Consider the following 17,197-nt stretch of genomic DNA (forward strand, 5'->3'; position numbering starts at 1 on the left):
ATGAAGCTATTGATGCATGTTTAATATTAAATACACAACTACAGATTTCGGGACGTGACAGTATTGATCGTATCCGAATGAGCCATGGGCTCATCAGTTTCAAAGTCCTCGAACTCCATTTCGGTATCCCAAGCTTGGAGCACACCAAGCTCATCTGGGTCATATCCCATGATGAACACCTCATGTTGTCCAGGGTCCTCGGAATGGAACTCATCGTTCGTCGTGGATCCAGCCATGGGTAGGCCAATCAGGTTATCGACACTTACGGAAATGCAAAAACGTGCACCCCTACCTGGCGCGCTAACTATTGAGGGTTAATCCCTGATAATGTGTCTAGGGTATACCGGTCTACGGGAGTGTGATCAACGTTTCTTACGAGTGTGTGTGATGATGATGATGAACTCAAGAACACAAGGTGTTATACAGGTTGAGACCTCCGTGGGATAACAGCCCTACGTCTCGTGTATTTTCTTATGATAGGGATCAACTTGGTTAAAAAAGGGTTTTGTCCTTTACAAACCTGGTTCTCCCTCCTTTATATAGTAGGAGGAGAGGCGTATGTATAAACAGTACGTGTCAGAACTAAGGCAGACCCATTCCTACAAAACCCATACTATGAGGCAATCATTATGGAAAGTGGGAATGCTCGGTCTGCCTGGTCATCTTGCGCGTCCTGTCCCATCAGCCGCATGTCATCACGCTCACTTGCGAGACTGTCGCATCCACCTGCAGGGCCGTCCCGTAGCATTAATTGCTATGGGACGGGCCACTGCACCATTGCGCTGGCCATGATTTTATTTGCTAAAAGGAGGTGTCTAGGGAAGGAAAATACTTGAGTGGGTAGCATTAAATGAGATTAGACTGGTTAAGTGAATACCTGCTCCACGACCAGTAAGGGCTGGTCGTAGGGTTTCCTTCTGATCAGGAGACTAGTCGCACAAGCCCTGCTAGATGTGTGTGCTAGATTCAGCTTTTGACAATATCTACTACCAGCAGGGCCTTGCTGGTTTGGGCCCACAGAACAGGGGCCCACCACATATTCTTTACATCGATAGGTAGCATATCCCTTTGCAGATCCAGCAATACTTCAAAACTCTTGTCACTCTAACCATGGGTTGCCTTCAGCTATAGAAGTTTTAGGTCCCCAAATAGCCGCGTGTACTTCTCCTTACAGTTAGGATAAAGAGGCGCCTTGGAATCTCGCACAAATTCATGGAATTTAGCAAAATCACTAGTATTATACTCGACATGTCACTCAACATCCCACACCATATGGTCCACATTCTCCACAAAATCCTCAAGATCATTATCATTGAAACCTAATATGTCCTTGTCCCTGAGATCATAATCCATATCACCAGGTGTAAGTCCTTGATCCACACTGCCGGCATGGAAGCCCCAATCCATCTCTTCTTTGTTAAGGCCTTCTTTGCCATATTTGTTCCAACATATATAATTCTCTTTAAATCCATGTATGACTAAGTGTGCATGGACATTGTCTGGTTTTGGGAACTTCTTATCATTCCTGCAATCGTGACATGGACAATACATTGCCGTTTTACCATGATATTTCATATCCACCAAAGCAGCACTCATAAAATACTTCACCCCACCCAGGTACTCCGGACAAGTTCGGATCTCAAGGTACATCCAACTTCTATCTACCATCTACAATGTAAAAACATTCATTCTTCATTAACAATTACCTTAATTGCGTGATTAAGTATGTGATTAAAAATTCCATACAATAACACTAGATATGTGGCATCTCGCGGTAGATCCAAAAATCTAATATCAAATATAACATAAATACAACTCAGTTGTACAAAAATTTTGGATAAAGATGCAAAATTATCGATTACAACTCAAAGCACAAAAAATCTACCAAATAGGGGTTAGAGAAGGAGGAAAGGGGGAGATGAAAACCTTCAAAGACCTAGCAATAATTCAAACTTCAAATCGACAATATATTAGAGATTCTCTAGTGGGACCAAAAATAATCGCCAGATCTACTGTGTGTGCATTACTGTTGAGTCCTGTAACTGTTGAGCATGCACAGTAGCTGGCCAACTCTTATAACAGAGCTAAGTCATCAGTGATGGGTCATAAGATTACTCTTCACTTATGACATATCATAAATGATGGGTCGCAATATAACCTGTCACATATGACTGGCTTAGGGAGACCCGTCACCTATGCCAAGTCATAAGTGACGGGTCGTGTGACGACCTGTCAGTTATAACTGGTGCATGGAGACCCGTCACTTATGACCAGGTCATAAGTAATGGGTGTATTTATGACCTGTCACCAATGTGATAAGTGATGAGTTACATTATTACCCGTCACTGATAATCTATTATCAGTGAAGGGTCAAGGTCCGATCCGAGCACGAGGCTATATAAGTGACGGGTCGTAGAAGGACCCATCACTAAATCATGCCTCCTTTGTCTGTTTTTCATGTGGTGATTTAATGACGTTTTCTCTCTCTACCCATCACTAATGACTGCATCATTAGTGATGAGCTTTGAGGTGACCTGTCACTACTATCTTTAGTGATGGGTCATTCCCTCGCCGTCACAAATGACCCCTCATTAGTGACGGGTGATGGCTAGGTCCTATCCCGAGCCATACATTAGTGACGTATCGTCACTTGAACCGTCACTAATAGTGCATTAGTAACATGTCGTCACTTGAACCATCACTAATAGTGCATTAGTGATGTGTTCTAGTCGACTATCACTAATGCGGTGTAATTAATGGTGGTTTCTTACATAGTGGTCCTTGAGACCTTTGATGCATGGGACATTTGAGGGATCCCCTATTTATGGTGCTAGGAGTCTATGGCTGTCAGGGGAAAACCCCTACTGTGTCGCACTAGTAGCCAGGCCAAAAAAATAAAATCAATGCATAATATCTAGTATTGTCACTGAAAAAGGATAATAAGTAGCGTTAGTTATTAGAGCATGATGTTTAATTTGAGGAAAATCGTGAGGCTTGAGGAGAGAATAGTAGAGCAATACACAGTGAAGTGGCTTATGGTAGAAGCTGTGTTGAGCGCCAAAAAATAAGCATGGGCTTTCGCTAGAAGTGGCTTCCTGCCCTTGGTCAAAATAAGTCAGCTTTTGCACAAGTTGCAACCGTCATCCCAAATAAGGCATGTGTATCCTATCAAATTAAACTCTGCAATTGATGTTCACTAATAGTTGTTGCCTGGAAGACATCTTTTTCAACTACATAACAAATTGAAGGTGTCTAAAAACCAAGGAGATGATTCATAGATCATGCACTACGCTTGTAAATGGAATTATGTTGTATATACTAAATTTCCTCCACTTGGTAATCAAATGTTGTCTCTGAAGATTCAAAGAGAAATCACTCCTTTATTTGCACAAAATTTTGGGTTCTCTCTTTTTTAGAAATTGGAGGAGATATATATGTTCAACCTATTGGTTGATGGGTCCATGATGTTTGTGTAAACTAAAAATGGTGGTGATTTGTGATATGTCCATAAATGTGAGATGGTGAACCAAAAATTGGGCAGTGTTATTAATGTGAAGGAGACATCCACAGCTTGTCTCAAGTTTTGCATGCATTCATTCTCTATTTGCAGACTTATGTTTTAGTTTAAATCAAGTTAGAGAACAAGGTTATGATGGAGGAAGTAACATGGTGGGTATTAGGACCGTGCATTATGAAATCCAGATGCTCTATGTATGTATCCTGCTCTAGTTAAGGATCGATCTCACTAGTGCACACGGTAACAATATTAGAGGATATCATATGGATTCCACAAAGGTACAATATTCAGAACTATAAATTACTTATAGCTCGGGATGAGCATAACAACAGTCTTATAGCACATCAAGTAGACCAAATATTACTAATAACATGGATGGAGCAGGGTGAAGATGAGAGGACATCATATAACATGGATTCTAAAAAGGTACATTATTCAGAACAACGAATTACTTATAGTTCGGTATGTGCATAACAACAGTATTATAGCACATCAATTATACTAAATACAAACTCATGACATGGTCAGAGACAATACAGAGCCACATTTGAATAAAGATAAAGATATGAGTCAATAGATAATCCTATTATGGAATTTCTACTCCATGTTATTTATTGTGTTCATCTTTCCAATCATATGTAGCTCAAAATGCGAGGTACATCAGCAACTTTGACAGGCTTCAGGATGTACTCCATTGCTCCTCCATCCAAGCACCTGCAAGAAAAAAATCATGATAGAATTTGAGTACCTTAATAGTAAATAAATAACTAAAAAATGATCCACTTGTTCTTCCTTTCACTCACATTTTGATCCTTTCAGGGATGTTATCCGAGGATACAATCACCACTGGGAGGTGCCTCAGCTTGGGTGATTTCTGAATGGAAACAAATGTAATTGCTATTAGTTAACATATTTTCTAAATATTTAGAGACATTATAGTAAATTTGCGATATCAACATAATATGTTCTGCCACTATGAATATTAGATTTTTTTTTCCATGAAATATATCTACCTTCACTTCCATAAGCAGATCATAGCCAATCATATATGGCATACAGTAATCTGTCACAATCATCTTCACATCATGTTCCTGTGTCCGAAGTTATAAAAAGACAAATAGATTAAGCATGGTAAATAAGTCACAATCACTTGAAATGGTAAGAGAATTTTAGTAAACAATATTGAGACAAACTATAAAAACTATTTACCACATCCAAGAACTTAAGGGCTTGCTTGGGACCTTCCACTGCAGTCACTAAAAAAGTGAAACAATGAGTTGATTAGGTAACAACAATAGAAAAGAACGGAAACAAGGATGGGGAATGGAACTAAACAACAGCTACAGAAAGAATGATACTTTCATGCGAGATCTTTAAGTGCATATAGATTTTTATAGAGTGAAACTTATTATTGATGCTACAGTTCATGTTGGACTTGATTCACTACCAAAAACAGTTACCAGTAGCATTTCAGAAGAATACAAGTGCTATGATATACACCTTAAGTCGCTAATATGTATCAACTTTCTCCATGGCCAAAAAAATTGCATACATGTAAAAAAAGGGCAAAAAATGTTGAACTCTATGAGACTGAAGACTTTGATCTTAACAATAAAAGTAGAGATTACCACACCTCGTACATTAGAGCATTTTAAGGCCATGGAAACAACACAACGATCAACAAGGGAATCATCAACCACAAGCACATGAGGAGAAGCATCAACGGTGACCACACTAGGTCCTTTATGATTATTTCCATCCTTAGAGGTTGACATCACAAGCCTTTGATCTATAAGTGTTCCTAGTACAATGTTGTGTTAGATAGTATACCACTTTATATAGTAACATGCACCAATACTGGTGATATGCTAAAGATATGAAATCAATGAAAATCAAGATATAGATTTCATATGTCGCAACGTGTGGTATGTGCATATCTTTTTATTGATTCAATATTTACATTTCCCCTATTTGATTGATTCAACAAAGTATATAATAGATGCAAAAATTTATAGTTACATTATTTTTTCCTCAGTATATCTATAGTGAACCATACACTTTTTATTAATACATAAAACCTTTCATTTTGCATGATATTATTCTAGCACCTCAAGCAAGAAATAAATACGGTCACGCTCTTGACTAGCATGGTGTAGGAGATTTTTCATATTAAGTAGGAGTCGTGTCATTAGGGATGCCCGGACCTTCTGGCACTGGGCAGGCGTCAGCTCCCATACATGGTCTTACGACTTTGCGGAGACCAAGTACTAAGTAGATCGGCTATTGAAGCAAATTAATGTATTGGCATAGGAATTTGTGGGCTATAAAATATTTGACGTCACAAGGATGCCTCATACATACTACTAGATAGTCTAGTGATGAAGCAATGAATGCCTTGGACTACAAAGTTGAGGGTTATTAAATATTTGATGTCACTAAAGATGCCCATACATATTAGTAGGATCTACTGAAGAAGTGAATGCCTTAGCTAGGAATTTGAGGTTCATTAAATATTTGACGTCACTAGGGATGCCCCATACATACTTCGTAAATGCTACTGAAGCAAATGAGGACCTTGGTTAGAAATTTAAGGGTTATAAAATACTTGGCGCCACTGGGGATGCCCTAGCCCATACATACTAGTAGGTGGGCCACTGATGCAAATGAGTGCCTAGGGCTAGGAATTTGAGGGATATAAAATATTTGGTTATTCTAGCCACAGTTAAGCCCTTGTGGCTTGGACCTATATCCCTTGTTTGGTTTAGTTAGAACTTGATTTTTTTCAAACTGTCCAAAATCCACAGAAGAAGTTGGAGAAATGGCCCCTCTTGCTAACTTAATTTCTAGTTAATTTGGCATGCTAGTTTATAACCATATATCAACATGTCCACTGAATCGCTTGGAGGCTAGAGACATTGTGATGAGTTACACTGGATATCAGCATATACTGAATTCGTTACAAATAAATCTCTTATGACGACTTTCTTTCAATGACTAACATTGCTACCAAGCTCATGTCCTTTATATAAGTGGCGATCATCGAGAGTCTACTCTGCACTCCAGTGATCATTAAAAGCCATGAAAACATTGCAACATCTAGAGTCTTCGATGTGGAACACAGGGAGGTCTGATATGTTCATATGCTTAAGAACTTGATGGGAATAAGTTTGTTATTTAAGAGTCAAAGAGGCACTGAGCAAGCCGGATTTAGCGGAGGGACCTTGTCTCTTGAATCGTGGTTGTCTCTGGAATGGACTCACAGAACCTAATTAAGGATGGGACAATATATCAATTTAGATTTAAAGTCTGGTCATCGACGCCTGCAGTTGCGATGCACCGTGCGGCTGGACGTAAGTGCGGAATTTGATTTAGACTTTAACCTCCTCTTTTAACCTTCTCGTGGGTGCATATATTGAGATCCTTTAGATTAGATTTAGCATCAGATAGGACTCTAGTACTTTCTATTTCCTCTCCTATTCTAATAGGTGAAAATCTTATAATTGTTGATATCTATACCAAATTAATCTCAATCATTAGGCATACATCTTTTCTTTTTTCTACAATTAACGTGAGATTTTCTAGCCCTTAAGGTTAAACGTGGAAGCTCCTTTTTTAACATTTACTAAGATCATAGATTTCTATGGGACCTGTGCTTAGATGCTCTCTTCCATTGTCAATTTGTCGTATCACCAAAGGAATCATGACAAATGGACGTCCCATGCATGAACTATTGGAGCAATTCGATCAAAATCGCCACCGCCACCTCTAGGAGGTGTTGCCCAGCCACCACCTCCAGAGCAGCAGCCCAGTCGGCACAGTTCAGTTTCAAACAAACTAAAGAATGACGGTCTTGGCTACAGCTCTAATGGTGGGAAATTATTCTAGACGGGTCTAAATTGGAGCTTATCGAAGATTAGTTTCTGATAATATATCCGTAAATTGACTGGGTAACTTCGAGTACAGGGATTAATCACAAGACGGGACAATCGATGTATACAGGTTCGGGCCTTCGAATGGAATAATATCCTACGTCTTGTGGGGATGTTGTTATTGTATATTAATGATCTCGAGTACAAGCAATGTGGTTAAATCTATTACAGAGAGTATATCAGATCTGATCTAATCTAAAGCTAAGGTCACCGAGTACCTTCTCTGCTAGGGTCTTGGTGCTTGCCTCGAGTTCTCTCTTCCTCTGTTTTCCTTGTGTGTTGTTCTTTCCTTCCCCCTAGCCTTTTCGCCTTATATAGGGGTGGGGTACCGACTCCTATCCAGCCGTGATCGATAGGTAGTTGTCTTCCTTAATGTCCAAGTAGATAAATCTGTTTTGAGTACTAACTGTATCAACTTAGGTAACTAATCGAAACCTTCAAGATATGTACTTCCGTGATTCTGAGTGTATCAGGTACCGCTGATTCGGTTCTGTGATATCTAAAGCTTCTTAATATGTGTTGTACATACCCTGTTTGTATATGATATATTCCTTATGCGCATATACCCTATAGTTAGATATTCGACAGTAGCCCCCTAACTCTACTCAGAAGGAAAGGTTTTCATAAGTATCCACTCGAGTACCGCCAAGTTTAAGCTTGGTCGAGTAAAGTGGATCAATCTCATGATCGAAAGAATTGAGCATAGGTGGGTCCTTCCTTGAGTATCGAGTAAAAACTCAGTCGTGTCGAGCGCCCTGCAGCTAACAGCACTCGAGACTTGAAGGAAAAGACTAAAGAACTCAACTGATCGACACCCCACTCCGAGTAGAGTTAAAAAAACCTTTCGAAATTTGAAACGATGGGTGTAGACGCATTTAATGCGGATAGAAGGGGGTGCAATGATTCTCACGTCGTCGTCATACCACTTTTTGCGCCAGTCGAAACATGGTAAAAACGGGCGTTGTTGTCAAAGAGACAGTAAATCTTCCTTTTTTGAAGCGGAAATGTCTTTCGTGTCATACCTTGAGGCAGGGCCTATTTCTCTGAGTAGAAAGCTCTATCGTGCTACTCTTGTGACATCCATTGCAACCCTGCCCTTCGACCTCATCCACCATTGCTCGCGTTCTACTCGGAGACCTTCATCTTTTTCGTCTTTGCCAAAACCTTGCCTTTAGATCTCCTCTTCAAAGCTTTTCGGCATCATCTACTTTTGTTCAAGGATTTTCGTTGTCCTCCCTAAGTCTCATGGCCGAGAATCCCGATTGTGTTGCTTTGCCATTGGGAGTACTAGATATATCTCCAACATGTTGCTGCACCTGGAGAATTTCGCTTTCTTCCGCTGCGTCTGCACTTCTTGGCGTGAAGTGCACAGGGTGGTAAAGTTTGCACCATGGATCTTGAAAGGACCATTTGTGCACAATGATGGCTTGATCAGGATGCATTGTCTGGGGAGTGAAGCAATTTTCGATCTTTGTTTCCGAGGTTTAGTCGGTAACAGATGGGAGATAGTCGGGGCCTCAAGCGGGCTCTTGATCGTCATCGAGCGAGGGCGCCAGATCAAGGGCAGAGTAATCAACCCAGTGACAGGATGGTTCTCCGATCTTCCGCCACTCTCTTATGATGCATTTTGGGTAAGCCTGGAGGGATGTGTGGTGCGAAAGGACGGGAAACTATTCGCCATCGTTTGCCCAAGGATGTCATGTTTTCATCTTCAGATGACAAAGGGTGTGCATGTGCTTCTTATCGATGGTCCACTGCGCTGGTTCCAAATCTCCAGTAGCAAATTCTGGTGGCGCATTGCTGATTTCCTAGATGGGGTTGCTTCAAGGGATCCATCTGGAGTCATTGTGGCATTGGAAAAGTCGATGCCAAAGTTCAAACTCTGGCAGCCTGGTCTGGGGGGCACTCGACTTATCTTAGATGAGACTCGCGTGTTTTTCTTGAAATCTTGGGGTGACCAAATTGATGATCCTACTGAACATAATGCTCAGACGCCTGTTTCCATTCATGCTTTTAATGATGATATGTGGGAGCCTCTCGACTGGAAAGTTATCCCCTGGATGAAGGACAAAATAGTTCTATTGGGCTTGACTTCTGAGGCTGTCCCTCCAGTACCAGGGATTACCAACCCTGGTCGAACTCAAGGCTTCCGTTGGACAAGTCCAGCTTACAATCGAGATGAATACTCGGTGCTCGAGATTTTGCACCCCGGTGTTGTTTCTAGGACGGTCAAATTCCTTGAAGGGAATTTTAAGTGGCGTTCTTGTAGGTGGATATCTCCTAAGCTTTTCCCTTAAATATGTAATAGGCTTCTTCTTGTTTGATAATTGTACTGGAGGGGTTGCTGATAGCTTATCTAGTATGCTACCACTACTATTTTCTTATCTATGAAATAGATTTTAGCACGAATAGATGCAAAACCTATCAGAGTGTGCTATCATTATTCTCGAGATCTATTAATGGTATATCTGTGATACCTAAAATCATAGCTAGACAAGTCATTAGATGTGTGGCCCTTGAGTACTCGAGAAGACTGTAATAGTAAGGAAAAAGACTAATATAGAGCTTAGAGCATATCGGATTTTCTGCAAACTTTTATCAACTTGCGCATTCAATCAACACATAAACATGAACTCAATCAAGAGCACACACGAGGCAGACTAGGACTTCAGAACCCTTTTGGCTGTTAGACGTGAGATGTATGACAATCTCTATGCCGTTATGCCTCCTCAAGTATAATTGTCCATCATCGACCCATCACATATCTTCGTTGGTTCTATTCAATGTGATCAACGCAGAGCCAGATAAAATTTTGCAAAAAAACATGGCATTATGATGTAGCCCCCGACTCTATGGTCGAGGAAGAAATTACTCGATCAGAGAGTAAAAAAGGACATACCTGTACCGTTGGTCGACAATGTAGTGGAACAAAGAGTAAAGTTCTAGCATCGAAGGTATGCGATGTAGACCCTAACTCTCTGTTTGATGTGGCAAATCAAGACAAAGAGTGGAGCATATTCAAGGACACACCATCCTCGACTGAATACTCGAGAGTACAAGCCCCCGAGCATTATTGTTTTAACTACGATGTGAATATCGAGTGAGCTCGAACCGCCAGGTAGGTTGGCATTAAAAACCCACTCTCGTTTGTGCTCGTTTTCATTGCAATTTTGATTTGACGCATCATAATGACCGCTCATCCCTCTTTGCAGAGATGAGACAAGCCATAATGACATCTTGACTTCGCCGAACACGCTACGCGCCCGAGGCGACGCTATTGTTTCGGATCCTGACGACTACATTTATACAGTAAGACCTATTCCCCCTGCTATAAATAGAGGGGACTCGAAGTCGTCTGCCTTTCATATCACCCCTCTTTGTTTCCTTTGCCCATTGCCTTCTAGGATTTGTGGAGCTTTAGGCCATGGCCTCCACTCCATCTCCACCTCGTGAACTAATCCCCAAAGTCCTTTCCCCTAGGCCTCTCGCCATGGCCCCTCCTAAAATCATCATCGTTCCCTCTGATGAAGAGGACTCGAGTGGTAGGCCTAAGAAAAAGAGGGAAGAAACACCCATCACAAATAATCGTCGTCCGCTCATTCAGCGCGTTTGCCATTACATCAAGACCTATGCTTCAAGCTAGATGGCGCAGCGCTCCGCACGAGGGAGGATTGAGGATGGTGGTGATCTCGATCAGATCATCGACCAAGCTGCCATCGAGGTCTTCGGTGGTGGAGCCTTCAGGTCATCACCGGCCAGGGAGGCGCGGTCGTCTCCTCCGTCAACAACCGCCAGATCGCCCTCGCACCACGCAAAAGACCACTCGGCATCACCGGCGTCGGCCAGAAGCTCTAGCAAGGTCTTCTCCTCGGCCACATTCCCTGGTCCTTATGCTGGTCGGCGACCGATCCGTGGAATGATCAGCTGCTGCCCGAGGGAGGAGTCTAAAAGGTTCCACGACTAGTTTAAGGGCGAATAAGGTTTTTTTGAAAGATCTAAGCTGATCCTTTCTATCAATTTTGCACTAGCCACACGGATTAGCATGAACGAGAAAAACTACATAATCGAGTAGCCAACCGAATCAAATGTAATCGACTTACCTGTAACCTACCTTTTCTATGAATAAAACTTTCAGAGTTGGTCGATGTTCCACGAATGCTCGAGTATCTCGCCATTTGGAGTAGATAGCCTTACCAACCCAAGTTAAGTGACCTCGAGTACTATGTAAGGTCCTTCCCACTTAGGCGATAACATGTAGCGCTGGGCCTGTTTCTGGACCTTCCGTAGGACGAGGTCCCCAACAGCGAGTTTCTTAGGTTAAATTTTTTGGCTTTGATATCTACGCAAAGCCTGCTGATACTTAGCTGCTCGAATAGATGCACGATCTCGGTACTCCTCGAGTAAATTTATGTCATCTTCTTGTAAGTGCTCCTGCCCTTCTTTAGAGTAACTTTCTACTCGAGGTGATCCAAACTGCAACTCAGTCGGGAGCACCGCTTCCGCTCCAAAAACCAAGAAGAAAGGAGTTTCACTGGGGGCCCTATTAGTCGACGTACGAACGGCCTATAGTACCGAGGGAAGCTCTTTTACCCAGCATTTCGAGTAAGCCTTTATCCTGTCGAAGACCTGAGTTTTGATACCCTGCAAGACTATACCATTAGCATGCTCAACTTGACCATTACTCTGGGGGTGAGCTATTGAGGCGAAACAAGTCTTAATGCCAAATTCTTTGTAGAACGCAATAAAGGTTCCATTTCTGAACTGGCTACCGTTATCCGTAATTATCAGATGTGTGGAATGCCAAATCGAGTAATTATGCTCCTCATGAACTTCTTGGCCGCTTTTGCGGTTATTTTCCCTGCGTGTTCGGCCTCTATCCACTTGGTGAACGTGTTAATAGCCACGAATAGGAACTTGTAACCACCTTGGCCCTTAGGAACGGTCCCAAGATATCCAAGCCCCAGACGGATAAATCTGTTTTGAGTACTAACCGTATCGAGTTAGGTAACTAATCGAAACCTTCCTGATATGTACTTTCGTGATTCCGGGTGTATCAGGTACCGCTGATTCGGTTCCGTGATATACAAAGCTTCTTAATATGTGTTGTTTATACCCTATTGATATATAATATATTCCTTATACGTATATACCCTATAATTAAATATTCGATAGAGCTGTGAAAGATAATATAGATAGCTCTAACGGTTGCAGCTGTCAGCCATTTGAGATAGTATCCCAGACAGTTTCGGATTGGAACCGTCTAAAATGAGCACTTATATCAGACGGTTCCAGTCGTCTTGGTACCGTCTGCCTCATTCGAGAGGGCCACCGGTTCTGACTCTTCACAGCTAAATTATTATTGAGAGTGATTTGAGAGAGTTTAAGAGTGAGTAGTCTCTGTTTATTGATTGCTGTTTTACACATATATATACATATTCAAAGGGCATGAACATATCCATTCAATAGTGAATGGTTGCCCTTTGGTTCAATAACTGAAAACAGTTAGTGTGCTAATTGATCACATGCTAAATGTCTATTTGTAACACTCCCCCTTGATCAATTATCTTGTGTGTAAACTTCTTGTTGAAAACTCCTCTAAAAACTCTGTGGGAAAAATATGAGGAGAAATAATATGTTATTTGTTGATATACCATTAAAACTCCTTTAAACCCAATGGAAAAATATAAGGAGAAAATGATATGGTATATATCAATTATTGCTTCATTGTAAGTTCAAATGAGAAAACTCATTGATGAACTTAGAGAGCAATGATTATGATCTTTAGACCATATTTAAAACCTCCGAAAACCATTTTAGAAAAATGGGAGGAACAAAGTAGATATTGCCTCATTAAAAACCTTATATGAGAAACCGTAAAGGGAAAAAACTCATAAAAGAAAAGAGTGCAATAGAACAGGTTATCTATTCAGGGATCAATCTCCCCCTAAACCTTGCAAATCTCGTAGCCGTCGCATACCAATTCCATTAACATATTTTTGGAATGTAGAAGTTGGTAAGGACTTGGTGAACAAATCAGCGAGGTTATCACATGACTTGACTTGTAAGATTTCTATTCCCCATTATTTTGTAATTCATGAGGGTAGAACATTTTAGGAGCAATATGTTTAGTTATATTGCTCTTTATGTAACATGTTTGCATTTGAGCAATGCATGCAGAATTATCTTCATAGATAATTGTTGGTGATTGAATAGATCCAATACCACATGATTGTTGTATGTGATTAATCATTCTGCGAAGCCATACGCATTCACGTGATGCTTCATATAATGCGATTATTTCAGAATGATTAGTGGATGTAGCCACTAGAGTCTGTTTTGAAGACTTCCATGAAATGGTTGTTCCACCATTTAAGAACACAAAGCCTGTTTGCGACCTGGCATTATGGGGATCTGATAAGTAACCAGCGTCAGTGTATCCATTCATATCCATATCTTGATTTCTTTTAAAGAGAAGACCAAGATCTATAGTGCCTTGGAGATATCGTAAGATATTCTTGACTCCTGTCCAATGACGTTTAGTTGGAGTAGCGCTATACCTAGCTAGTAAGTTTACTACAAATGCGATATCAGGCCTGGGGCAATTTGCAAGATACATAAGCGCTCCAATGGCACTGAGATAAGGAACTTCGGGTCCCAGTATCTCTTCTCCTTCAACCCTTGGTCTAAATGGATCCTTTTCCATATCAAAAGATCGAACAACCATGGGAGTCTTTGAAGGATATGATTTTTCCATATTGAATTTCTCCAATATTTTCTGGGTATATGGGCTTGGTGTAATAAAATACCTGAAGGATAATGCTCGAGTTGTATTCCCAAGCAAAATTTGGTTTTACCCAAATCCTTCATTTCAAATTCCGTCTTTAGATGATTGCGAGCTTCATCTATATCTTCTGTATTTCCAATGATATTTAGATCATCAATATATACAGAGATAATACAAAATCCTATTGAGGATTTCTTTATGAAGACACATGGGCAATCATCATTGTTGGAATACCCTTTTTGTAAAAGGAATTCTTTTAGTCGGTTGTACCACATTCTTCTCGACTGTTTTAAACCATATAATGATTTTTTAAGTTTTACACAGTACATGTTGCGGTTTGCGTTTGGATTCAGAATGTTAAGTTGTTCTGGGACTTTCATGTATATATCCGAATCAAGAGACCCATAAAGGTATGCGGTCACTATATCCATCAATTGCATAGATAGATTATTTTGAACTGCCAATGAAATTAAATATCGGAACGTGATTCCATTCATTACTGGAGAATAAGTCTTATTGAAATCAATGCTGGGTCTCTGCGTGAACCCTTGTGCTACAAACCTTGCTTTATATCTCACCACCTCGTTGTTTTCATTCCGTTTGCGGACGAAAACCCACTTGTATCCCACAGAAAAAATGTTACGAGGAGTAGGTATCACTGATGTGAATACCTCTCTTTTGGAGAGCGAGTGTAATTCTTCCTGGATTGCATTCTTCCATTGTGTCCAGTCCGAGCGCTTACGGCACTCTGCCATGGTCTTTGGATCTGGATCATTGAGAAGATCGTTTGCAATCTTTGAGGAGAAGTATGTGTCAACAATTGTAGTCTTTCTGTCAAATGATTCTCCAGAATCAATATAGTTGATGGAAATTTCATCTACCCTTTCTGACTCATTGTGATTTCCCATTGTTATTGAGTCTGGGTGTTCTGATTTCCTAGCATCAGTATTTGTGTTCACCGTTGAGCTGGGATCTGGATGTTGAGCATCCACTGGATGTTTAGTATCCATGGGTTTTGGGTGTCTTTCAACTTGACGTTGATTTGCATTTACTGATTTGGAGGAAGGATTCCTCTGTTTCCCCGGTAGCTTGCAAGAAGCTTTATCTTTTGTGTCCGTACTTCTCCCCCTCTTATTTTGATTTGGGGTTTGAGTGGTTTTATTTGGTACCTCCACTCTTTCCGGCACAAAGGATTCCTCTGTTTCCGCGGTAGCTTGCAAGAAGCTTTATCTTTTGTGTCCGTACTTCTCCCCCTCTTATTTTGATTTGGGGTTTGAGTGGTTTTATTTGGTACCTCCACTCTTTCCGGCACATTCCTAGCAGGAATATAGGATTTAGTGACACCTTTATTGTCAGTAAATGCATCTGGCAGGGTATTTGCAATATTTTGCAAATTTATAATTCTCTGAACTTGGAGTTCAGATTCTTGAGTACGTGGATCTGTGTAGGAAATGTCTGTGGCATTCCAATTGATTTCCTGGCATTCTTTCTGGTACTTGAAATCTCCCCCTAATGCTGGGAAATGTTCCTCATAAAATATACAGTCAGCGTAATGGGCTATAAGAAGGTCCCCTGTTAGGGGTTCTAGGTATTTTATGATCGACGGAGAGTTATACCCTACATAGATCCCTAATTTCTTGTGTGGGCCCATTGATGTATGCTGTGGTGGTGAGATCGGTACGTATACAGCGCAACCGAACTTTCGCAGATGGGAAATGCTTGGGGGATTTCCATGTACTAACTGCAGTGGAGAAGCAGTGTGATATGCAGTTGGTCGCAATTGAATTAAGTCAGCAGCGTGTAAGACTGTGTGACCCCAACATGAAGTTGGTAGGTTGCAATTATGTAATAGTGGTCTTGCAATGAGCTTGATTCTCTTGATAAGAGATTCGGCCAAACCATTTTAAGTATGGCGTAAGGTACTGAATACTGGACTTGAATTCTTAGGGCCATACAATAATCATTGAAGGCATGTGAGGTAAATTCAGCCGCATTGTCCATTCGAATGGATTGTATCCTATGTTCAGGATAATGTGCTCGTAATTTAATAATTTGAGCAATAATTTTGGAAAAAGCATGGTTTCGTGTGGACAATAGACACACATGTGACCATCGTGTAGATGCATCAATGAGAATCATGAAGTACCTGAATGGTCCAGTTAATGGTTGGATAGGACCACATATATCACCTTAAATGCGTTCAAGGAATTTGAGTGGTTCAGCTCTAATTTTAATATAAGAGGATCTTAAAATTAATTTCCCTGTGTCACATGCGGTGCACACAAAATCCGATGGTTGTGGGAATTTGGCAGTATTTATGTCATGACCAATTGAATTGCAGATAATTTTTCGCATCATTCTAACACTGGGATGACCTAGGTGATCATGCCATATTTGGAATGTGTCAACATTTTGAAAAATTACCTTGTACGCAACATGTGGTACGGGCTTGATGTATATATAGTACAATCGTGAGAATAAAGAGGGAATTTTTTTAGTATTTGTTTTGCATATCTGTTATTTTTTGTAATGAGGAGATATTCCTCTTTGTTGTCATCATGGGTTTCAATATGGAAACCATTTTGATGGATATCTCTATAACTTAGTAGGGTACGTGTTGAATCGGGATACAAGAGTGCATCTTCGATTGTGATTTGAGTACCCATAGGGAGAGTGATTATGGCGCGACCAGAGCCAACAATCATAGCATCGCGCCCTGCGATCATCAAAACATTTCCTTGACTCTTTTTCAGAGTTTGGAAATATTTAGTTTCCCTTAGTATAGAGTTAGTGGTACAACTATCCACTAAGCACATCTCCTCTTCATTTGGATTGTCTCCCGTAATCATCTATATATATAAAAATAGAGAATGTGAAATTCTTCATAGATATATATAGAATACATACAACTTTATTGAGTATCAATGTGTTGATACAATAGTATGACAACAACCTATTACAACACTA

The 17,197-nt window shown here is 40.6% G+C and overlaps 1 protein-coding gene across 1 annotated transcript; it reads right to left on the reverse strand.

The window, feature by feature from the left end:
• Positions 1-4,149: 4,149 nt before the first annotated feature.
• Positions 4,150-5,292, reverse strand: LOC133895088 (two-component response regulator ORR12-like). The gene is made up of 5 exons (XM_062335286.1): positions 5,151-5,292; positions 4,727-4,773; positions 4,531-4,608; positions 4,321-4,391; positions 4,150-4,231 (listed from the first exon to the last, which is right to left on the reverse strand). Exons 1-5 carry the CDS (start codon positions 5,290-5,292, stop codon positions 4,150-4,152), a joined length of 420 nt encoding a protein of 139 aa, XP_062191270.1.
• Between the last annotated feature and the right edge of the window lie 11,905 nt (positions 5,293-17,197).

Source organism: Phragmites australis, chromosome 16 (assembly GCF_958298935.1).
Source record: "Phragmites australis chromosome 16, lpPhrAust1.1, whole genome shotgun sequence".
Lineage (NCBI taxonomy): Eukaryota > Viridiplantae > Streptophyta > Magnoliopsida > Poales > Poaceae > Phragmites > Phragmites australis.